The sequence below is a fragment of the Loxodonta africana genome, chromosome 3 (genome assembly GCF_030014295.1).
Source record: "Loxodonta africana isolate mLoxAfr1 chromosome 3, mLoxAfr1.hap2, whole genome shotgun sequence".
NCBI classification, from domain to species: domain Eukaryota; kingdom Metazoa; phylum Chordata; class Mammalia; order Proboscidea; family Elephantidae; genus Loxodonta; species Loxodonta africana.
The window spans coordinates 162,985,831-163,011,094 of NC_087344.1; the positions used below are offsets into that span (position 1 = coordinate 162,985,831).

Genomic DNA, 25,264 nt, shown 5'->3' on the forward strand with positions numbered 1-25,264 from the left:
ATAATCGGGTAGCTGTTCCAAGAATTTCTTGAAAAAAGCACTTGCTGCATATAAAACAAAGATGACGTGCTAGGTGCTATGTTTAACTCAGACTATGTTGCATATTGATATGAATTTTTAAATTGAATTTGAGTGGATAGAGCCAGAATTAGCTACAGGTGTCGCTACCATAAAACAACAGAAAGCATCCTATTATACTGCAGTTCTAGGCTTACATTTGATTTTTTAAATTACCTTAATTTTCTCAATGAATATATGAAGTAACTTTCTTTCCTATCTACACTAACTCAGAAGTGTATATATACTTCTTAACCTCTGCAACACAGAGAGGGCTTCTACTTGTACAAGCAGTCTATTTCCAACGAAAATTCGAACAGCCCCTCATTTTAATTGCACCTCAGGCTATTGTTTTTGGTGTAAGACAACTCTATTAGAAGTCTACCAATTAATAAACATGTCGCTCAGTTAGTGGCAGAGAAATAACTGTATGTTACTGGTTGAGTTAAGGTGCCCCATAATTGCAGCATTTAATGCCTACTGTTGTTCCTAAGGAAAGCCTGGTGGCGTAGTGGTTAAGTGCTACGGCTGCTAACTAAAGGGTCGGCCGTTCGAATCCGCCAGGCGCTCCTTGGAAACTCTATGGGACAGTTCTACTCTGTCCTATAGGGTCGCTATGAGTCGGAATCGACTCGAGGGCACTGGGTTTGGTTTGGTTTGTTTTGGTTGTTCCTAATGCCACCAGGTCGACACAGGCTAACGAGTTCTCCAGGTTCCACTGTCTAATACAGGCCTATCAAGGTAGGCATTCGACAGTGGAGCCTCCAGAAGAATTCATCCAACCACTGTACTAGTTTTTCATATATAAACAAAGGGCACTGATTTTTAGTTCTTTGCCACAAGGATATGCACTGAAAACAATGAAAGCATCACATAATTTTGGAAAGCATATCCCTTCCCCCCCCCCCTTTTTTTTTTTTACAGTGAATCCTAAAGTAGATCAAATATGCTACTTATAAAGATTCTTGTTCTGGGCAGTACTGGATCTTCTGACACATGCTGAAGTTTTCAGCACCGTTAAGCCAAAAAACCCTATGGGGCAGTTCTATTTTGTCACATGGAGTCGCTCTATGGCACCCACCACGAACAACGGAAGTATCAAAACTGCAGCACAAAATTAGCCATAGTGTGAAGTAGGGCAAATGGCCACAAAGCTTTGGCGACATCAGTTATAAACTCACGTACCTGGAGACCACTCAAGCTGAAGTACACCCCAAATGATGCAGCCCAAAGTGAGCTAGGCGCCTGGTTCCGTGCTTGCCCCACCTCCCAACTAACCAAAGATGTGCCCAGGACCCATGAGCCCCTAACAACATCCTCGTCCCAACTCCTCCCCAGCCCTGGGATCACGACTCTCTCGCCCCAAATATCTTTACCCCGTTCTTCATACAAGTCCCCAGAAACCCTGACAGCAGCTTTTTCAAGCTCCCACTACCCAAAACAAAGTTCACAGCATCAGAATAGCATCTTCCTTCAGACCTTAAAATCCCGACGGCCTCCTCCGACCAGGGGCTGCCTCCCCCCGAGCCCCTAGGAGTGGGCGCTCCCCTCTCCTTTGGTCCCCCCGCCCGGCCCCTCTAACTCACAGGCTGGAGGTGTCTGGGGGCAGCGGGCCCGACAGGGCCCTCCAACTCGGCGCGGGCAGTTTCCTGCGGCTGCAGTCCAGCAGAGGGAGGCGGCAGGAGCAGGGCGCGGGACAGAGGCCTCCCCGGGCAGCTGGCAGCAGGAGCAGGCCGGCCTGGGCGAGGAAGAGGAGCCGGACAAGGGGTCCGGACCGAGACCCCTGCAGCGGCTCCTCCAGAACGCCTTGGGGCGCCGGCGCCATTTTTCACCCCCCGACCCGGACTGGGCCAAGAAGAGCCGCCAGCTAGAAGAGGCGGCTGGGCGGAGGCGTTCGGTGGCTGTGCGACCACCCGAAGCCCCGGCTGTCGCCTGTACTCTCGGAAGGCAGGGGAGGGGCGGAGGCCGCGCAGCGGTGGGGGCGGTGGCCGTGCAGCGGTGACTGAGAGGCCCTACGGACACCCCTCTTCGACCCGCCCCGCGACGCAACGTCCTCACGCACAGGGGCTAGCCAATCCGGCTACAGAATGAGATTGCGTCAGGGTGGGGCTCCGCGAGGGGGCGGGACCGGAGACATGCGAGCTCCTGACGGAGGAGGACCTTAAGGTTTCCTGCGCCTTCGGGCGACTCTGCAGGGGTACGGTTCCGTTTCTCCAGTGGAGGGCGCCGTTTCTCTTAGGGAAGCGATAGGGCGAAGCGCTGTGAGTCCGAAGTTCGGACTGCGGTTGTATCTACTACAGTAGTAGGAGAGGATCTTTTATCTTTTCTAGGCTCCAGGGAAGGGGAACCGCAGAAAGACTGTCTTCCAAGCCTCAGACGCGAATGGAGAACGGCGTTTCCAGGTCAGCCTCCAGAGCCGAGCTGGGGCCTCTACTGCCCCCTGCTGTTTTCCTGCTGCTCGTGCATTCCCGCAAATGAGCGGCAACGCCCACTCTCATACAAACATGTTATCGCTGTCTGTTGATGGGCCTTCAGGCTACTGAAGGCAGAGGCCCTGTTTATTCTTAATCTGTGCACCTCCTGCTTCTGTTCTACTTTGGAATTCAATAAATGTGGGTGGGACCGCAGCCGCAGGCGTGTCTCTACGGAAAATACTGTACGTTTCTTTCCTCTGTTTCGGAGAATGGTGTTCTAGATAAAACGCTCACTCAGAAGAGCAAGTGGGGCACGTTGGTTAAAAAGAGTACAGTATTGAGCAGTCAGTCAAGTGAAGGCTGGTGTGAGAAATTTTTTTGTTTATCCCAAAGCAGAGGCTCTGGAAAACTTAGCAACAGTGAAGTGTGTCCACCGTATGGCTCACTCAGCCATGTTTTATATCCAAGGCTATAAATAAGACTTTGAGAATAATAGTGATGGTAGTTAGTGGAAATGATTAATGTGCTTGGCTGCTAACCAAAGCGTTGGAGGTTTGAGTCCACCCAGAGGCACCTCGGAAGAAAGAGCTGGCAATCTACTTCTGAAAAGTCAGAAACTGAAAACCCTATGGAGCACAGTTCTACTCTGACACACAGGGGGTCAGCATGAGTCCACCAGAAGGCAACTGGTATATGGTTTTCAAAGAACGTTTGCATCTGTTACTTGTTTGGTCCCTCAAAAAACCAACAAACAAACGAAAACCAGTTGCCATCAAGTCGATTCTGACTCATAGCCACCCTACATGACAGGGTAGAACTGCCCTATAAGGTTTCTAAGGAGCAGCTGGTGGATTCAAACTGCCAGCCTTTTGGTTAGCAGCAGTAGCTCTAGTAGCTCTTAACCACTGCACCATCAGGGTCTCATGACTGCAAAATGGGCAAAACAAGCATGGAGAGGTTAAACGAAGTTACCTGAAGGCAGCCACAGGGTTGGCATGAGTTTGCAGTTTTCTGACTCTCCTAGATTAAAAACCTGAGCAGGTTAAAGAGATGATGCCTAAATCATGGAGTTGTCCTAGGAAATAACCAAAATCAACTTTCTTTTGGCAGTTTGGAGTCACAATTATCCTTTAAAAATCTTTTTTCTTTTCTTAATATTGAAATCACTCTTGGAATCAGGGTCATATCCAAGGCTCCAATCCAAACCAAACTTTTTTCTTTTTTTTTATAATTTTTATTGTGCTTTAAGTGAAAGTTTACAAATCAAGTCAGTCTCTCACACAAAAACCCGTATACACCTTGTTACACACTCCCAATTACTCTCCCTCTAATTTTAATGAGACAGCCCGCTCTCTCCCTCCACTCTCTCTTTTCGTGTCCATTTTTCCAGCTTCTAACCCCTTCCACCCTTTCATCTCCCCTCCAGGCAGGAGATGCCAACATTAGTTTCAAGTGTCCACCTGATCCAAGAAGCTCACTCCTCACCAGCATCCCTCTCCAACCCATTGTCCAGTCCAATCCATGTCTGAAGATCCAAACCAAACTTTGAAAGTCAAGATGGCAGAGTAAAATTTACGCTTAGCCTCCTTCCCCTGACTGTTGAGCAGATCTACTGACCTCCAGTAAGAAACTGGGCATAGACAGGAACACCACACAAAAAGGGCATGTCTTATTACCTCTCCGTATTACAGTTTCAGAGCTTCCATATGGAACTATGCCAAATGAGCCCATTAGAAATGCATGCTCTCTACCTTGTGTTCTCCCCAGTAAACGGTACAGATCACTCCGGCTCTAAGTCCATCCCAGCTCTTAATTCCTTCAGCACATTATTTTTACCACTCTGGCAGCACTTATATACACAGATATCTTTGTATTTCCCAATTGGCTAGGATGGTACATGGCACGTAGTAGACACTCAATAAATGAATAGGTATATTATGAGATTATCTTACTCCCTAATTGATAAAATTAACTAAATATTTTTCTTTTAAAACTTTTTTATTACGGAAATTTTCAATATACATTGCAGCAAAGAGAATAATATAATAAACTCCCATATATCCAACTAGGAAACACTGGTGGCATAGTGGTTAAGTGCTACGGCTGCTAACCGAAGGGTCAGCAGTTCGAATCTGCCAGGTGCTCCTTGGAAACTCTGTGGGGCAGTTCTACTCTGTCCTATAGGGTTGCTATGAGTCGGAATCGACTCGATGGCACTGGGCGGGTTTTTATAGCCAACTAGATTTCACAAATACATATTTTTATAAAGACTTTTGTAATTAATTTCTCATTGATAATAGAGTTTTTATATTCATTGCCCTAGAATTGCCTAATCAATCCTTGGGTGTCAAAGTAACTGGGCCAAGTTTTCAGAATTCATTGTGATATGTAAGCAGAGAATGTCCCAGCTCTGGACTCTGTGAATGTGAATTTTAGAAATTGAGGTACCAGGTAATCTGAATTGGGTGACTTTGGACCTAAATTAAAACTCCATTCGAGATTAAACTAACATTTTCTTTTCTACTATTCTAAAGAAACCATTCAGCCTTTTGTCAAAGTTTTACTGCTTGAAAAATGGGAGGCAGATCAAAGCTGTAAAAGTCTTGACTGTCTATAACACAGAGTGCAGAGATTTGGGCTTTAACTTATGTAAATAAACTTATTATCTTAATTGCTTTCAGGGAATTCACTCTGAATGCCCAGCCCCTAACTGACTCCTTCTTAGCCTGATGGACAGTGTTTACATTTCAAAAGACTTTAGATTTATAAGTGATGTAATCTTCACTCTTTCCTAAGTAATGGTTGCCTTTACATTTCAAGGACTCCAATTAGGTTTGACTCAGCCTGCAATCCATTGCTAAACCCCTACATCAAGAAAGTGTATACATCTCACTTTAGAAATATTGCCTTAGTCAAACTGTATCAGGATCAAGAGATTTGTGTTAGGCTAGAAATTAATGTTAAAAAAAAGTTTGTTGTTTGACAACCCCTTATAAATTTCTCCTTTCTTCCCCTGCGACCTCTTTGATGTGAGACCATTTTATGTTTACTCCGCGTGTTCAATACCTCACTGTTTTACCTGCAAGTCAGAACACCCACTGCAGTCTGTATTGAATGCCACGTGTTTCTCCATTCCATGGAAACACATTATTCCTTCAATAAAATTTTTGATTTAGTTTCTATCAGAGCATCAGTCTAGTATTCACACTAAGACAACTCCTAAGAAAATTTCTCACTTTGGATATCTTATTCCAGGCCTTTGTATAAACTTAAAAAATTTAGCTACCTTATATCCCTTTAGGAAACCCTGGTGGCATAGTCGTTAAGAGCTATGGCTGCTAACCAAAATGTTGGCAGTTCAAATCCACCAGGCACTCCTTGGAAACTGTTCGGCAGTTCCGCTCTGTCCCGTAGGGTCGCTATGAGTCAGAATCGACTCGGCGGCAATGGTGTTTTGTTTTATATCCCGTTATCTCAGAACTTTACTCTATACCAAGTCATAGCTAACTGATCTGATTGATTCCATTCTCCCAAGCTAGAAATCTCAGGGTCACCCACACTTTCCCCTCTTTCTTTCCTCCCACATCCAATCAGTCATGTTCCCCCTGAGGAATATCTCAGATCTTTCCTTCCCTCTCCATCCCCACTGTTAACTATCTTGGTTTGACCTTCATCTTTTGCCTCAGCTATTGCAATAACCTCTGAACCCATCTCCTGTCCTCCAGTCTCTCCCCTCTCTCAGCCTCTGTAATGTCACCAGAACTGTCTTTTCAAAGCATAGATAGTTGCTGGCTTTCCCCTACATAAACATATTTGATGTTTCTAGTGGTTTTTATTTTATTCTATGTGTTTTTACAAATGTTTTGTAATAAACATGGATTATTTTGGAAAACAAAAATATTTTTTAAGTTAATGACTCCCAATTGCCTATAGTGTTGAAGTCCAAATTCTTTGTCCTACCATTGAAGACTCCACAATCAGACTGCAACCTAACTAACCAAAGTTCCCATATCTCCTCACTTTCCTTCATATTCTAGCCACAGGAAATTATTCACCTTTCATAAATTGGGCTATTCATATTTACACTTATTTGTACATGCTGTTCTACCCATTGGAAATACTTCCTCACCTTCTCTGGCCAGGCATTTCCTACTTCCCTTTCACGTTCTTCCTCTATAAAGATTTCTCTGACTCTTCTAAGCACATAGTGTTTTCCACCTCAATTCTACAAGCACAGTCCATTGCATTCATATAAACATAGATATAAAACCAAACTTGTTGCCGTCATATCAATTCAACTCATAGCTACCCTAAAGAACAGAGCAGAACTTCCCCATAGGGTTTCCAAGGCTGTAAATCTTTACAGAAACAGACTGCCCCATCTTTCACCTGCAGAGTGGCTGGTAGGTTTGAACTGCTGACCTTTCAGTTAGCAGCCAAGTGCCATCAGGGCTCCTAGATACAGATATAGGTACAGATACATATATATATATATATATTATATATCACCGCCATGTCATCTTATTGTGTCAAAATTATCTTTTTCTTAATTGTTCCCCCACCAAGTAAGAAATCTCTGTTTACTCAAAATGAGTAAACATATCCCCAGTGCTAAGTACAGTGTCTGGAATATAAAAGATGCTAAATAAATATTCATTACTGAATAAACTATTGTTAACTTCACTACTCCTGTACTGAATCAGCCCAAATCTACTCAGATCCCTCTTGTATCCTTCTTTCAGCAATTCCTTCCTCAGGCGCCTTTTCTCTTTAAAGCAAAGAAGGAATAATGATAATTTTTTTTTAAACCAAACCCATTGTTATCGAGTCAATTCCAACTAATAGCGACCCTATGAATGATTACAAGAAAACCCATTACCATCGAATCGATTCTGACTCATAGCGACCCTGTAGAAAGAGAACTGCCCCATAAGGTTTCCAAGGAGTGCCTGATGGATTCAAACTGCCAACCTTTTGGTTAGCAGCCATAGCTCTTAACCACTATACCACCAGGGTTTCCAGTAACCGTAGTAACTACTATTTATTGAAACAAAATCTAAAGCCAGAGACTTAGAAGTCTTTTTTGAGCCTGTCCTTTCCCTTACTCCCCATCCCCTCTATACTCCAAAATATATCTTGACACTGACCACCTCATTTCATCTCCATTACCACCACATCAGTCCAAGTCACAGTCATCTCTCATCTATACCACTGCAGTAACATCCTCATTAAACTTCCTTTTTTCGATATTGTGCCCTTCAAAACCATTCTCCCCAGTAAACAATGAGACCTTTTTGATAGGTAAATCAGGGAGTTCCAGCAATTCACTACATTATCAGGGTAAAGGAGAGAAACGATGTAACTATCCCAGTATATGCAAATATGATCCGTTGCCCATACAGTCGATTCTGACTCATAGCAACCCTATAGGACAGAGTAGAACTGCCCCATAGGGTTTCCAAGGCTGTAAATCTTTACAGAAGCAGACTGCCACGTCTTTCTCCCAAGGAGCACTCTGGTGGGTTAGAACCGCCAACCTCTTGGTTAGCAGAGAGTCGAATGCTTAACCACTCTGCCACTAGGGCGTCTATATGCAAATGTAGCATATGATATATTTTACATGATATATATAATGTGGTAATATTCAAGACACATTCACTATAAAAACTCTTAACCAACTTGGAATAGAATGAACTTCCTTAACCTGGTAAAAAATATTTGCCAAAAACCTGCAGCAAACATTATACTCACTAGTGAAACATTAAAAATATTCCTTTTATGTTAGGAACAAGACAGATGCCCATCACTGCTTCTATGCAATAGCGATAAAAACTAAAAGATACCTAGGATAAAAGATGCCTAGAATGAAACTAAAAGATACCTAGATAAAACAAAGATGTGCAAGAGTAAAAGTAAGGACAAAATCCTAAAACTTTATTGAAAAGTATAAAAGAAGACCTAAAAAATGGAGAGGTGTCCCTCATTGCTACAAACGGTTAAGCCCTCAACTACCAGCTGAAAGTTTGGCAGTTCAAACCCACCCAGAGGCACCTCAGAAGACAGGCCTGGCCATCTGCTTCTGAAAGGTCACAGCCTTGAAAAACCCTATGGTGCTGTTCTGCTCTGCACATATGGGGTCACCATGAGTCAGAATCGACTCGATGGCAACTAAGAGCAACAACAAAATAGATGTAGAAATATACCTTGCTCTTAGATTGAAAAAATTATTGTAAAGATATCAATTTTCCCATGTTGATTTTAAGTTTAATGAAAATCCTAGCAAAAATTCCAAAGGTACATGGTATTACAAGGAGAAAACCATAGCAAAGATACTTTTGGGGAGAAAAATGTAGAAGAACTGGTTTTACCAGCTATCAAGATATATTTTAAAGCTATAGTAATTAAAAAGTGTAGTATTGCTGCAGGGAAAATTAGACTATTGCTAGACATATCAGAGAGCCAAAAAATAAACAAATGAATTTTTGGACACTTGATTTATGGTGCAGGTGGAGCTTCAGAATACTGAAGAAAGGTTAGACTCTTCAATAAATGGAACTCAGGTAATCAGATGGAAAAATTAAAATTGGATCCTTTGCACATGCCAGATAGAAAAATGAATTCAAAACCATAATACGAAAAACAAAAACCAAACCAAACCCATTGCCGTCAAGTAGATTCCAACTCATACCAACCCTATAGGACAGAGTAGAATTGCCCCATAGGATTTCCAAGGAGCAGGCAGTGGATTCGAACTGGTGACCTTTTTGGTTAGCAGCCTAGGCTCTTAACCACTGTGCCACTAGTGTTTCTAGTACACCGTACAAAAAAACCAAACCCACTGCTGTCAAGTCCAACTCATAGCAACCCTCAGGACAGAGTAGAACTGCCCCACAGGATTCCCAAGGAGCCCCTGGTGGATTCAAACTGCTGACCTTTTGGTTAGCAGCCATAGCTCTTAACCATATACCACCAGGGTTTCCTACTACATCATATGCCTCAACAAATACATGCTGAGTTGAATTAAATGTTACAGTGACTCCAGAGGTATCCAAATTGGGAAAGAAGAAGTAAAACTATCCTTTTTTGTAGATGACATGATCTGATATATAGAAAACCCCAAATAATCCACAAGAAAACTACTAGAGTTAATAAATGAACAAAGTGACAGGTAACAAAATCAACACACAAAAATCAATTAAGTATCTATACATCAGCAATGAACAATCCGAAAAGGAAGATAAGGAAACAATTCCATTTGCAATAGCATCTAAAAGAATAAAATACCTAGGAATAAACCTAACTAAGGAAGTGAAAGACTTGTACACTGAAAACTATAAAACGTTACTAAAAGAAATGAAAAACCAAAAAAAACAAACCCACTGCCGTCGAGTTGATTCCGACTCATAGCGACCCTATAGGACAGAGTAGAACTGCCCAATAGAGTTTCCAAGGGGCGCCTGTTAGATTCGAACTGCCGGCCTCTTGGTTAGCAGCAGTAGCACTTAACCACTACGCCACCAGGGCTTCCAAAGAAATTAAAGAAGACCTAAATAAATGAAGGGACATTCCGAGCTCATGGATTGGAAAACGAAATATCATTAAGATGTGAATACTATCCAAAGCAATCCATAGTTTCCATGCAATCCCTATTAAAATCCCAACAGCCTTCTCTGCCTAAATGGAAAAGCCAATCCTCAAATTTATATAGAATGGCAAGGAACCCCAAATAACCAAAACAATCTTGAAAAAGAAGAGCAAAGCAGGAGGACTCACATTTCCTGATCTCAAAACATATTCTAAAGCTAGAGTACTCAAGACAGTCTGGTACTAGTTTAATCATAAACATATAGAACAATTGATTTTTTGATGACGGTGCTAAGGCCATCCATGAGGAAGGAATAACCTCTTTAATAAACGATCTGTGACACCTGAATTTCCACATGCAAAAGAGTGAAACTGGACCCATACCTGACACCACACACAAAAACTAACTCAAAATATATCAAAGACCTAAATGGTAATAACTAAAACCATCAAACTTTTGGAAGAAAACACAGGCCTAATGCTTGGGGACCTAATTTTTAACAACACATTCTTAGATATGACACCAAAAGCACAAGCAATAAAAGATAAAATAGATAAATAGGACCTCTTCAAAATTAAAAACTTGTTCATCAAAGAATTTTATCAACAAAGCAAAAGACAGCCTACAGACTGGGCGAAAATTTCTGGGACCATATATCTGATAAGGGTTTAACATCCCAAGTATATTTTAAAACTCTCATAACTTATCAACAAAAAGACAAACAACCCAACTGAAAAATAAATACAAATGGCCAAGAAGCACATGAAAAGACACTAATGTCATTAGTCATCAGGTAGATGCAAATCAAAACCACAATGAGATTACTTCACACCCACTGAAATGGGTATGATTTAAAAAAAATGTCTTGTCGAGGATGCGGAGAAATTGGAACCCTCGTCCTCTGTTGGTAGGACTGTAAAGTAGTACAACTGCTGTGGAAAACAATTTGATGGTTCCTCAAAAAGATAATAGAATTACCATATGATCCAGCAATTCCACTCAGTGTATACCCACAAAGAATTGACAGCAGGAATGCAAACGAATACTTATACAGCAATGTTCATTGCAGCACCATTCACAATATTCAAAAGGTGGAAACATCCTAAATGTCCATCAGCAGATGAATGGATAAATGAAATGTGGTACTTACATACAGTGGAATATCACTCAGCCAAAAAAATTAAGTCCTGATACCTGCTACAACATGGCTGAACCTTGAAAACATTATGCTAAGTGAAATAAGTCAGTCACAAAGAGACAAATGATTGCATGATTCCACTTATATAAAATATCTGGGTTAGGCAAGTGTATAGAGACCAAACTTTATTAGTAGTTATCGAGGCCAGTTGGAGGGAGGGGAAAGGAGAGACTCACTGTTTAAGGAATACTGAAACTCTGTTAAGGGTGGTGGGAAAATTTGGAAATGGATAATGCTAACGGTTGAACAAGATGATAAACATAACTATTGTCACTGAATTGTACATGTGAAGAATATTGAAAAAGCAAATTATTTCTTAAATATATGTTTATTAAAATAAATGAATTTTCATCCATAAAACACACCATAAGAAGATGTTTGCAACACATATAACCAACAAAGTATTCAAAATTTGCAAAGAACTCCTATTAATCAAGGAGGAAAAGGCAGAAAATCCAAAAGAAAAACTGGCAAAAGATTTTTAATGTGCACTTCAAAAAATAAAAAAAGGAAATACAGATAGACAAAAAGCACACAAAATAATGCTCAATCCCATCAATAGTCCAAGATATGAATATTAAAGCCATGATGAAATACCACTACACGCATCAGATCGACAAAAATTATAAAAGCTGACAATGCTGAGTGTTGGTAAGAAAGTGGAGTAAGGCAATGTCTCGTACAAGGCTGGTGGGAATGTGAATTAGCATAACCACTTTGGAGGACAGCATGGTATTATCTAATAAAGCTGGAGGGAGATGTGCATATGCTACAACCCAGCAATTCCATTTCTAGGTCTACACCCTAGAGATAGTCATGCCACTACGTGCACCGGGATGCAAGTGCCAAAATGTTGATAGCATAGCAGCATTATTCATAATTGCCCAAAACTGGAAACAACCCAAACACAATGTTGAGCCAAAAAAAAAAAAAATTAGAAAAGAGTGCATGTTCTATTATTCTTTTTATATAAAGCTTAAAAACAAGGAAAACAAATTTATTTCATTTATAGATACATACACAGGCAGTAAAACTATAAGGAAAAACACGCGGGAATTATTACTATAAAAGAAAAGTGGTTACTTCTATCTGGAAGGGGAGGATTGTGATTGGCAAAGGATAAACAGGGGACTTCTGAAATTTCAGTAGTATTCTGTTTCTTGACTTAAGAATACATGGGTTTTGTTTAACACTTTTCTATCTTTTATATTTTACAATAGAAAAAAAAATAGAGAGGCTTAAAAATGACAATTTTGTCAAAATGAACTTATAAGTGTGATGCAATTCCAATCAAAATTCTAATAAAGTATTTCATGAAACTTGACAAGTGGATTCTAAATTATATAAAGGAGAGCAAAGGACCAAGAAGAGCCAAGACTATTTAAAAAAAAAAAAAAAAAGCTAAATCAAGAGATCTACCCTTCCGGATTACCTGACTTTTAAGAAAGCTCTAGTTATTAAATAAACGAACAAAAAAGTGGGAAAGAGTATAAGGATAGAGTCAAACAGAACAGAAGAGAGTCCAGAAAAGAATCATGCATACAAGAAAACTTGATATGACAATATAGCATTATAAAACAATTAAAAAGGGATGGATTAATCAACAAAAGTACTGGAACAACTGCTTAAGCATTTAGAAAAAAAAAATTGGACACCTACCTGACACTATAATGAAAATAAAAAACCCTTTAATTAGAATTAAAGACCTAAATGTGAAAAACAAAATGTTGAGAAGAAAAATACACAGAATTCCCTTATGCCCTCAGGATAAGGAAAGTGTGGCACATACTAATATATCATCCATCAAATCTATTCTCCCATTCTTCCATAATAATCATGTAGCTGGGCACATTTCCCAGCCTCCCTCGCAGATGGGTGTGGCCATGCAATTAAGTCCTCTCAACAGAATGTGAGCAGAAATGATGCGCCTTTAGACATTAGGCATGCCGCTTCCGTGCTGTTTTTCGCCTTCCTTGCAGGTTGGAATCTGAATATGGCAGTGACCCAGCTTTGACTGTGCAAGATGATATGCCCAGGGGGATGGCAGAAGCACAGGACGGCATAGACCTGGGACCCTGAATGCCTGTGTAGAGCAAAGCCACCTCAGCAACCTGGACTGCTCATCTCAGGATTATCGTATGAGAGAGAAATAAATGTCCCTGTTCTTTAAATCACTATATTTTGGAGTCTTTCTGCTATAGCATCTCAGTCTTCATTAACACAGAAATATTTTGTAACCATGATGCCGAAAGGACAAAGTCGATGGAAAAACTGATAAATTTGATTACATTAAAGTGAAAACTATCTGTACTACAAAATACCATAAGTAATTAAAAAAAATTTTTTTTAATATGAGAATACAAAGAACTTGAAAGAAGATATCTTTTAATGCATATCCAGAGTATATTTAAAAAAAAAAAATACTACAAATCAATGGGAAAAAAAGATAAACAACTCAGTAGAAAAATAACCAAAGGAAATAAACTTGAAATCACGGAAGAATCCTAAACAGCAAAGTAAACATATGAAAACTGTTCAACCTGAACAGTAATCAGAGAAATGCAAATTAAAATCACAATAAAACACCATTCACATCCAAAAATTTGCAAGATTAACAAAAATATTAAAGTTTAACAATACCAAGGATTGGCAATGAGCAACGGGAACGCTCGTGCCCTGTTTTTGTGGCAGCTTAAATCAACACCAACACTTTGGAGAATAATTTGGCAATATCTAGTAAAGTTGAAAATGCACATTCTCTACGAGCCAGCAATTCCATTCCTAGGCATATATCCTAGAGAAACTCCTATATATTGGTATAAAGGGGTGTGTACAAGAGTAATAGTTGCAGTATTATTTATAATAGCTGAATATTGGAAGCAAACGAAACACCCATCAACAAAGAAATAGACAGGGTAGCATCAAACATAAACTTCAAAACCTTAATGATGAATGGAAAAAAACAAATTGCCAACAGATAAATACAGTATTGTCCAAAATATACAAGGTTCAAAATACGCAAAAAATAATTTGTATTATTTGTGAATATATAAGTACCTATCTTGTAAAAGCATTTAAAAACATGCATGGAAATGTAGAACTCAACGTTTGCAAGTAGCTGGTGGCATTTTCTTTAAGTCTAGGAGGAAAGTCACACTGTAAAATTTTGAAGGGTGGTGTCTCTGTAGAGTGCGGAGGAAGGTGGGCCTCCAGACAGGGAAGCAAGACTCCATCAAAGATCCTTCTTATGTTCCTATAAACCCTGGTGGTATAGTGGTTAGGTGCTATGGCTGCTAACCAAAAGGTCAGCAGTTCAAGTCCACCCAGTGTTCCTTAGAAACTCTATGGGACAGTTCTACTCTGCCCTGTAGTGTCCCTACGAGTTGGACTTGACACAGAGCAGGTTTTGTTTTGTTTTTATAGACTTGCAAACAGCCCTATTTGCAATTCAGTTTTAATTTTGTTTCTCTCCCTATATCGTGACTTGTTTTTTAGTTATCCTTAAACATAAAATATTGGTTCTTAAATTTCAACAAGTATTAGCATCACTTGGCGGGCTTTTTAATATACAGATTGTTGATTGGCCCCCAGAATGCCTGCATTTCTAACAGGTTCCCTGGTGATGCTGATGCCGCTAGTACAGGGACCACACTTTGAAAACCACACTTTGAGAGCTGCTGTTAGTTATCTAGTGCTGCCATAACAGAAATACAAGTGGATGGCTTTAACAAACAAAAGTTTATTTTCTCACGGTTTAGGAGGCTGGAAGTCCAAATTCAAGGTGCCCTCTCAGGGGGATGGTTTTCTTTCTTTGCTGGCCCTGGAGGAAGGTCCTTCAGCCTGTCTTCTGGTTTCTTGGAGATCTCCATGTGGCTTGGCGTCTATCTTCCCACATCTCTGCTCGATCTTTTCATCTTTTGTAAGTGATTGACTTAAAACACGCCCTACATTAATCCTGCTTCATTAACATAACAAAGGCAAACCATTCCCAAATGGGATTATAACCACAAGCATAGAGGTTAGGCTTTACAACACGCATTTTGCGGGGACACAATTCAATCTGTAACACCTACCATGAAGAGTATCATACACAACACAAGTGTTTTTCTGGTTGTGGGAATTACGGGACAAAGTAGTGAAAGAAAATGCTGCATTCTACTTGTTCTCCTTGGGCTGGGGCCAGTGTGGAAGCTTCTAGTTTTAGGCGTGGAATGGAAGGGCTGACAGTGCAATAGGTAGGAGCCAGGTGTCAGCAGAATGAGTGTGATGTGTACTCCCCTTCCCCGAATATATACTTGAACAGACATGAACTGTGCAACTGGTTGAGGAATAACTGGGCTTACTTCCCACCAAACCATCCTCCCCCCATTCTCCACACAAACTCCAGTTTCATGTCCCAGTGGTGTAGGGAGAAAGGGATTGCGAATGCTGACTTCCACCCTGTACCAAACAAACCAACGCTTGAGCTTCTGTGCTAACTGGCAACAAGTCCCATTTTCTTGTTTTCGGCTGGATAGGCTGTGCAGATCAAAGCCCTTCTTGGCTTTGCTCCCCATGACAGCTCCTTTATCCTTCCCAGGTTGGGAGGGAACTGGCTCTCACTGGGGTTGAAAAACGTGTGATTGTTTAATGGGCTCTTGGGAATCTCCGGGTTTAGTTTTTCTCAGCAATCAGCCAGTGCAGTCGTGCGTTTCTGCACCCTCGGTCTTCATCCTGTTCACCAACCTTCCACGCCTGGAATGTACCCACAAACCCTTTAGCTGATTGAAAGCCCGAGGAACTTGTGTGCGTGCCTGCATGCACATGTGTGTGTGCCTGCCTGGGGGGAGAAGGAGGAGGAAGACAAAAGGCCAGAGGCTCCAGCTGGTCATTATCTCCAGGCTAGAACCTTCCTGTCCCTGAATGAGACCCTGGTGCTCTGCCAAACAGCCAGACAATCACTCTGCGTAATGAAGTTCTTGCTGATTATCTGGATGATGTCCCAGGAGACCTGGGTCCAGGGAGGTACATCTGCTGCCAACCCTGGTTCCTTATTCAAATCTCCTGTGAAAATGAGGATATCCCTGAAGCTCTCGGAACAGGCTCACTTCCCCACATGACTCCTATCCCTAAGGGACCCTGCTTATGAGGCTGAACTGAAATGACAGACACAATTTATTAATTTGACTAATGAGAAGCCTAGACAGGGCAAGAAAGAGAAACAGAAAGAGTGAGAAGGACGGGGACGGAGATAGGGACATCCTATAGCATAGGAAGGCAGGAATAGATTTGGGATTGGAACCAGCTGCTTACTTTCTGACTGTCTGTGGGAGGCCAGGGATGGATTGGGAAGATAGTAGGAAACATGCTAAATTTTTCATCAGCAAATTATAACAGCCCCATTTCCTGAATGCCTATGTTCCGGACACTTTACTGTTTTATGTGCATTTTCTCAGCAAATCTTCACACCATCCACTTGAGACGGGAATCCTTATACTAATTTTGCCCATGAGAAAACTACCTAAATTCACACCAGCAATAAGCAACAGAGCTGGGATTTGAACCCAGACAATCTGATCACAGAGCCCAAGCTCTTAACCACTGCCGAGGTGGGAAGTGATAGGAAATGAGGCTCAAAGAATAAATGCAGCATTTATTGCCCATTGCTCTATGTCAGGCATATAGTGATAAACCCTTTATAGGTAGCAGCACATTTAACCCCTCCAGGGACAGATTATCCAATAGGCAAGGTAAGCACAGTGCTTATCTTGCTTACCGGATCACGTGTAGTGAACAACTTCACAATTTTTTCACCACATCAAAGATTCTGCTTCTAGGTATGGCTGGCATCTATCTTTCTCCCAACCCCACAGTGCCTTCCTACAGAATCAAAACCTCTTTTCAAATTTATATTCCCTGACAAGGGCAGATGATTTAGTAAGCAAGGTAAGCACAGGCTTACTTGTGTTTACTTATAATCTGTAGTGAACAATTTTACATGCGTTTCTCCATATCAAAGATGTGAAATTGTTCACTATAGATGATCTGGTAAGCAAGGTAAGCACCACACTTACCTCGCTTATTGGATAATCCACTCCTGAACCCCTCTAACCCTATGAGGCAGGTATATTTATTTCCCCATTTTACAGCTGAGGAAACTGAGGTTCAGTGAAGTAATTTGCCTAAGTCCACACAACTAAGAAGTGTCAGAGCAGGGATTTGATCTCCATCTATCTGACTCCGGAACTCGAGCTCTTACCTTTTTTTTTTCCATTGCCCCTGTTTTCAGGAACCTCTTTGCTCTGAGTTCCTGGGGGCTTCCTACGTCATCTCTTACTCTGGCAAAAACCCATTGCACTTTTTAGGTTCCAACTCATAGCAATCCTAAAGACGGAGTAGAACTACCCTGTAGGGTTTCCAAGGAGTGACTGGTGGAGTCGAACTGCCAACCTTTTGGATGGCAGTCAAACTCTTAACCACTTCACCACCAGGGCTCCAATCTTTTACTCTAGCAACCGAAAAAAAACCCAAACTCATTGCTGTGCAGTCAATTCTGACTCATAGCGATCCTACAGGCCAGAGTAGAACTACCCCCATACGGTTTCCAAGGAGTGGCTGGTTTCCAAGGAGTGGCTGGTGGATTCCAACTACCAACGTTTTGGTTAGCATCGGAGCTCTTCGCCACTGCACCACCAGGGCTCCTCTCTAGCAACAGGAATGATAAATCATTTTATTTTCCAGTAGAGGGAGCTCCAGTTTACATAGGGGATCAGGATCGCTGCGGAACTGTGGCCATAACCAAGTTTGGGGCAAGAAACCAGGACATGGCTTTCTGGAAGCTTGTAACACATATCACTACAAAGATCCTTCAGGGCAGCTTAAGGCATTCCGCTCACTCACGCTCCAGTGGTGGAGGCGTGAGGCAGTTACTAATACCATTGAAGTTTTCCTCAACATTTCAAAGTTAAAAAACTCTTTTTCCTTTTCGTGAGGCCAACAGGGTAACCTATGCTGGCGCTGGCTGCGTCCTTCCTGTTTGTCCTCCTGTGGCAGTTCCAGCTGACCAGCCACTGGGAACCTGCTGTTTAAGCAGCTGGTAATGGACTGAAAAACAGCATGAGGAGGGCCGGGCAGGCAGGGGTCAGCACCCTCCACACTGGGAGTGCAGGTCGGCCTTGCAAACAGGAGTCTCAAACTAAGGACCCAGAAGCATAGCTGATGTGTGTATGTCTGGCTATCTTCTGCTCTGGACTTCTTTCAGTGCGTCAAAAATAAAAAATAGAAAAAAAAAAAAATACTTGTAGGTAAATTCAAACCATGCAGAATATACACTGTATATAAAAAGTGAAATTCTCCTCTCCCAGTCACTCCCACCCCTTAGGATAACAACTGTTTTCACCATTTGTTGTCTATCTTTCACACCTTTTTCTACGTAAATCTTGATATAAACATGAGCTTAAGTTTTTTTTTTAATTGTCTAGTACAGAATGGAATTAATACATTGATATTTAACTTGATAAATAACATTCCAAAATTTTGTGCCAATTTTACACTCCCACCAACTGTGTATAAAAGTGCCCATTTCCTCCTACCCTAGCTAACAACAGCAACTTGTTTTCTAGTTTTAAAAAAAAATTGTAAAAATGCCTCACCCATCCTTTCCCCTTCCATCTGTCCTTTCCCCTCCTCTGCCTTTCTATTAAATTTGCAACCTCTGACCCATGCACATTACTCAGAATTCCAGAGGTTTGTCAGAAGATGACAAGGAGGAAAAAAGAGGAGGGGGAACTTAGGGCCCATAACAGGGATACACAGAGATGCAGCATTACTCTGTAAAAAGTGATGCCATCGATAAAGCACAGTGACGAATCTGTGAAACATTTCATAACATGGAGGAACCTGGAAGGCATTATGCTGAGCGAAATTAGTCAGAGGCAAAAGGACAAATATTGTATAAGACCACTATTATAAGATCTTGAGAAATAGTAAAAACTGAGAAGAACACATACTTTTGTGGTTACGAAGGGGAGAGGGAGGGAGGGAGGGAGAGAGTTTTTTATTGATTAATCGGTAGATAAGAACTGCTTTAGGTGAAGGGAAAGACAACACTCAATACATGGAAGGTCAGCTCAATTGGACTGGACCAAAAGCAAAGAAGTTTCTGGGATAAAATGAATGCTTCAAAGGTCAGCGGAGCAAGGGCAGGGGTCTGGGGACCATGGTTTGCGGGGACTTCTAAGTCAATTGGCAAAATAATTCTATTATGAAAACATTCTGCATCCCACTTTGAAATGTGGCGTCTGGGGTCTTAAATGCTAACAAGCGGCCATCTAAGATGCATCAATTGGTCTCAACCCACCTGGAGCAAAGGAGAATGAAGAACACCAAGGTCACATGACAAGTAAGAGCCCAAGAGACAGAAAGGGCCACATGAACCAGAGACCTACATCATCCTGAGACCAGAAGAACTAGTTGGTGCCCGGCCACAATCGATGACTGCCCTGACAGGGAGCACAATAGAGAACTCCTGAGGGAGCAGGAGATCAGTGGGATGCAGACCCCAAATTCTCATAAAAAGACCATACTTAATGGTCTGACTGAGACTAGAGGAATCCCGGCGGCCATGGTCCCCAGACCTTCTGTTGGCACAGGACAGGAACCATCCCCGAAGACAACTCATCAGACATGAAAGGGACTGGACAGTGGGTGGGAGAGAGATGCTGATGAAGAGTGAGCTAATTATATCAGGTGGACACTTGAGATTGTGTTGGCATCTCCTGTCTGGAGGGGGGATGGGAGGATAGAGAGAGTGGAAAGCTGGCAAAATTGTCACGAAAGGAGAGACTGAAAGGGCTGACCCAATAGGGGGAGAGCAAGTGGGAGTACGGAGTAAGATGTATGTAAACTTATATGTGACAGACTGATTGGATTTGTAAATGTTCACTTGAAGCTTAATAAAAGTCAATAAAAAAAAAAAAAGGTGATGCCAGCCCATTGTCTATGTTTACTAGAGCTCATGTGTACAACTCACTGGCCAGCATAAATTATATGGGCAAGACTCCATAAGAGGAAGGTAATTTCATTTTATCCTCAGATAGTTATGCAGTTAGAAAAAACAAGCATTGTTTTATCCCCATCCTATAAAGAATTAAAAGGTGACTCACCAAATTTGGGTAATTTGCCTAAGGTAACAGTGCTTGTCAAAACTTGAAGGCTAAATCAATGTTCTCTCCCCTCCATTACATTTACAACTTTTATATGTGTGTAAAATATAGGCGTGTGTGTATATAAAATGAAACCCACTGCCATCGAGTCGATTCCGACTCATAGTGACCCTATAGGACAGAGTAGAACTGCCCCATAGAGTTTCCAAGGAGCGCCTGGCGGATTTGAACTGCCAACCCTTTGGTTAGCAGCCATACCACTTAGCCACTGTGCCACCAGGGTTTCCAATGTGTGTATATAGAGAGATATAATGTCTAAAAGTATGTGTCATTTGTGAACATATATTTATATTACACCCAATTTTATATACACATATAGGTATATAATAGGTATAATTTCTGTGTGTATAATAATACATTGTATATAAAACAGGGTAGATAATGCAGGAGGGGCGAAAATGTGGTTTAAAGACAAAACCCCACCCAAATGTGACCTGTCAGGCCCTAACAAACACACAGGTGTGTCAGAAACAGAATTGTTGGTAGGTGCCATCGCGTCGGTTGCAACTCATAGGGTTGGGAAATGTTGAATTATAAATTAGTTCTTTATAGTCATGGCCCTGGGATAACATGTACCAAGGGTTAAGAGCATGGAACTTCAGAGTCAGACACATGTAGATTCAAGTCCTGTCTCAACTATATACTACATGCATGACCTTGGACAACTAAGTTAAGTTCTCTGGGCCTTGGTTTTCTCATTTGTGAAATAGAGATAATAATATTCTCTATCTCATAAGATTGTTGGGTGGAGAAAATGAGATAATACATGCAAGACACCTTGCAATGTACCTGAAATACAGTAAGTCTCAGTAAGTGTTAAACCCACCCACTGCCATCGAATTGATTCCAACTCATAGCAAGCCTATAGGACAGGGTAGAACTGCCCCATAGGGTTTCCGAGGCTGTGCAGATTGCCAAATCTTTCTTCCATGAACAGCTGGTGGGTTCAAACCAGTGACGTCCAGTTAGCAGCCAAGCACTTTAACCACTGTACCACCAGGGTTCCTCCGATAAGTGTTAGTCATTATTATTTTTTATTATATGTTTGCCTGTGTTCTTATTCATTTAGATACAACATAGTTCAGCTGTGCATAAACGTAAGCATGTGACTGAAGAGTGGCAATAAAAAATATATAAGGAATGATTAAAGCAGTAATTCTCAACCCTGGCTGCCCATTAGAAGCACTTGGTGAGCTGAAAAAAAAAAAATTGATGTCTTGGCAACTGAAATCAGAATCACTGGATTAAACAGAAGGCATTAGTGGTTCTCTCAATGACAGAACCTTAAGTATGTAAATGAAGGCAGGCCATTACCTCAGGTACTGGGGAAACTGGAGCTGCCTCTCTTTAGAATGCAAATACCTGAGAAGGCGTAAGGAACCCTTTGCTGAAGGAGCCCAGGACCTTCCCAGTTTTTCAAACTGCAGGTCTCAATCAATTGGTGAATTATGAAATCAAATTAGTGTGTGAGACAAAATCTTTTTTCTAATGAAGTACAATGAGAAAACTATAGTGCATCATAAGGATAAATATTGTTTTGGAAAACTTTTGTTTCATACACACATTATGTACTAGACAAAAATGTAAAATTATATTTCTTACTTGAGTTCATGATCAAAAACATTAAACAATCATTCCAGGATGAACCATTTCCCAATGCTATTCAACGTTAAAAGATCTGTTGAGGTGAATCAGGTAGAGCCATTCCAGGCTCAGTGTTAGGAAAGGGCAAGAAGACCCCAATATAAAACCATCATGGAAATCAGGGTGAGCTGCTCCACTCGCCAATGAAATGGAAAGAGAAGGGAGATGACAATTCTAGGTCTTTTTGGCAAGGAAGCCAAAGGCAGATTCCAGAACATGTTCCAACCCAGCCCTTTTGGGGCAGACATTAAGCATGACTCAGTAAATCAGAAGAAATAAAACCCAAAATACTCTTAAGATTTTTAAAGTATGAGACTAACCAAAAAAACCTGTTGCTGTCAAGTTGACTACAACTCAATGAGACCCCATTTGTTACAGAGTAGAACTGCTCCGTAGGGTTTTCTTGGCTGTAATCTTTACAGAAGCAGACGGCCAGCTTCCACAGCCTCTCTCCAAAAAACCAAACCAAACCTGTTGCCATCAAGTCAATTCTAACTCATAGTACCTCTACAGGACATAGTAGAGCTGCCCCATAGGGTTCCCAAGGAGTGGCTGACAGATTCAAACCGCCAACCTTTTGGTTAGTAGCAGAACGCTTAACCACTGTGCAAACTATTTGCGCCACCCGGGGGTGAGTACAAGACTAGGTTGCAGAAAATTACAGTCTGGGACACTGAGGATGTGGTGGAGAGCACAAGTCTCTGATTGAATGTGAAACTTTAGACCATACATAGCAAATAAGCATGAAAATATCAAAAGTTTTATAGATTTAATTGCAAGAAAATTAAAAAATCCATTTATAAAAAATAAATTCAAAATCAACCTCAAAAATAATTTTTGCTGAATACGATCAAGAGTTAGTACGGTTGATAAGAATTCTTACAAATCAAAAATCGGCAATGGGCTTGAAGCTTGGGCTTGCTGGGCGATGGTCTTCTGACAGAATGCACAGGGGATTCTGCACCCATTACTATGCCCAGTGGGCAGAAGGACGGAGTTCCAGCCTTCAGAAGAGTCATTTCTCTCCTTATGAGTCCAGAAGGCTCATAATACCTTGTCATTATAGAAACTTAACATCCTGTGGTTGAGTCTATTGGCACCCTTTTGCCAATCATATTACTATGGCAGTGTGACAACCACACAAAGTGTCAGTTATAGAAACAGGTAAAGAACAATTCCCATTAGAAAAATGAGTGGCTATAGACCATAAATCTTGTCAAAGTTTTTTTGGATTGCGAGAAAACTTAGACAGCTGTGCTAAGGAAAAAATTAAAAGCTTTCATTCATTCTTCTTTCTCCCCAGACAATATCATCATCAGATATATTTTATTGTTGATTCCGACTTGTAGCGACCCTACATACAACAGAATGAAACGCTGCCTGGTCCTGTGCCATCTGGTAATCGTTATGTTTGAACCCATTCTTGCAGCCACTGTTTCAATCCATCTCATTGAGGGTCTTCCTCTTTTTCACTGACCCTCTACTTTTCCAAGCATAATGTCCTTCTGCAGGGACTGATCCCTCCTGATAACATGTCCAAAGTATGTGAGATGAAGTCTTGCCATCCTTGCTTCTAAGGAGCATTCTGGTTGTACTTCCTCCAAAACAGATTTGTTAGTTCTTTTGTTTGCCAACACCATAATTCAAAAGCGTCAATTATTTTTTGGTCTTCCTTATTCATTGCCCAGTTTTCACATGCATGTGAGACAATTGAGAACACCATGGTTTGGGTCAGACACACTGTCTTAGTTGTCTAGTGCTGCTATAACAGAAATACCACAGATGGACGGCTTTAAGAAACAGAAATTTATTCTCTCACAGTCTAGTAGGCTACAAGTCCAAATTCAGGCCATCAGCTCCAGGGGAATGCTTTCTCTGTTGGCTCTGGAGGAAGGTCCTTGTCATTAATCTTCCCCTAGTCGGGGAGCTTCTCAGGTGCAGGGACCCTGGGCCTAGAGAACACGCTCTTCTCCCGGTGCTGCTTTCTTGGTGGTATGAGGTTCCCATGTCCCTCTGCTTGCTTTTCTCCTTTATATCTCAAAAGAGATTGGCCTATGACACAATCTAATCTTGTAGAGCTCATCAACATGACTGCAGCTAATCCTTCTCATTAACATCATAGTGATAGGATTTACAACACAGGAAAATCACATCAGATGACAAAATGGGGGACAATCACACACACAATACTGGGAATCATGGCCCAGCCAAGTTGACAGATATTTTTGGGGGGACACAATTCAACCCATGACACACACCATAGTCTTCATGACACACAAAGTGTCTTTGCTTTTTAACACTTTAGAGGTCTTTTGCCGCAGATTTTCCCAATGCAATATGTCATTTGATTTCTTGACTGCCGCTTCCATGGGTGTTGATTGTGGATACAAGTAAAATGAAATCCTTGACAACTTCAGTCTTTTCTCCATTTATCATGTTGCTTATTGGTCCAGTTGGGAGGATTTTTGTTTTCTTTACATTATATCACATTATATAAAAGGGTATAAAAATCATGAAAAGGACATTGTTTCTATACACGAAATTTAATAATCTAATAAATTTACAATCTAACAATCCCCAATTCATTCCTTTTCACAGAACAAAGATGCAGTATTATCTCTAATAATCATGGCTATTCAGCTGAGATATACAATTATCCCCATTTACAGACAAGGAAATTGAGGCTTAGAGAGCTTAATAATATCCCCTAAGACCTTATAGTTACTTAAGAACTGCGTTTCTCATGGACAGATTCTCAGGGGCGCTCCACTGTCACCTTCTCCAGGCAGCTCAGGACAGAAGAACAGACGCAAAGGCTCCAAACAGGAGAGGTGACTATGTGTATAGATGAGGGCATCACTTCTAATATCGAAAAACTGTACTTCTCTCATCTTAACATCCAGGAAAACTCCCACACCGTGAAGGCAAGGGCTTGCAGAAATTCTGATCTGTGGAAAGGAGCCACTGTAGATTGCTCCTGCCCTTATGCTAATGGTCCAGAAGCCAAGCTCAGAGGATAAACTGTTCTTCCCATTTCTGTCCACAGACTCCTTGCAGAAACCATTCTTTCCCCTCTGCCACTTCTATCTCCCGGTAATGGCAGCCAGTGGAGAAGCAGGGGGTGTCAAGGACACAGGTCAACATGTGTGTGAATCTATTGGAA

General features: G+C 41.3%; 1 protein-coding gene and 1 long non-coding RNA gene across 3 annotated transcripts in view; one reads left to right on the forward strand and one right to left on the reverse strand.

Moving 5' to 3' along the window:
* Nucleotides 1-2,091, reverse strand: part of LRIG2 (leucine rich repeats and immunoglobulin like domains 2) — a 55,746-nt gene extending 53,655 nt beyond the window's left edge. For both annotated transcript variants that reach the window (XM_023547482.2, XM_003409589.4), the window contains exon 1: nucleotides 1,644-2,091. In XM_023547482.2, the coding sequence (XP_023403250.1) occupies nucleotides 1,644-1,882 (239 nt within the window). In that variant the 5' untranslated portion in view covers nucleotides 1,883-2,091. The remainder of the gene's footprint in view (nucleotides 1-1,643) is intronic.
* Nucleotides 2,075-13,657, forward strand: LOC135230777 (uncharacterized). The gene is made up of 3 exons (XR_010321492.1): nucleotides 2,075-2,254; nucleotides 2,388-2,459; nucleotides 13,234-13,657. It is a non-coding gene; the product is annotated as an uncharacterized LOC135230777 (long non-coding RNA).
* The last annotated feature ends 11,607 nt before the right edge of the window (nucleotides 13,658-25,264 follow it).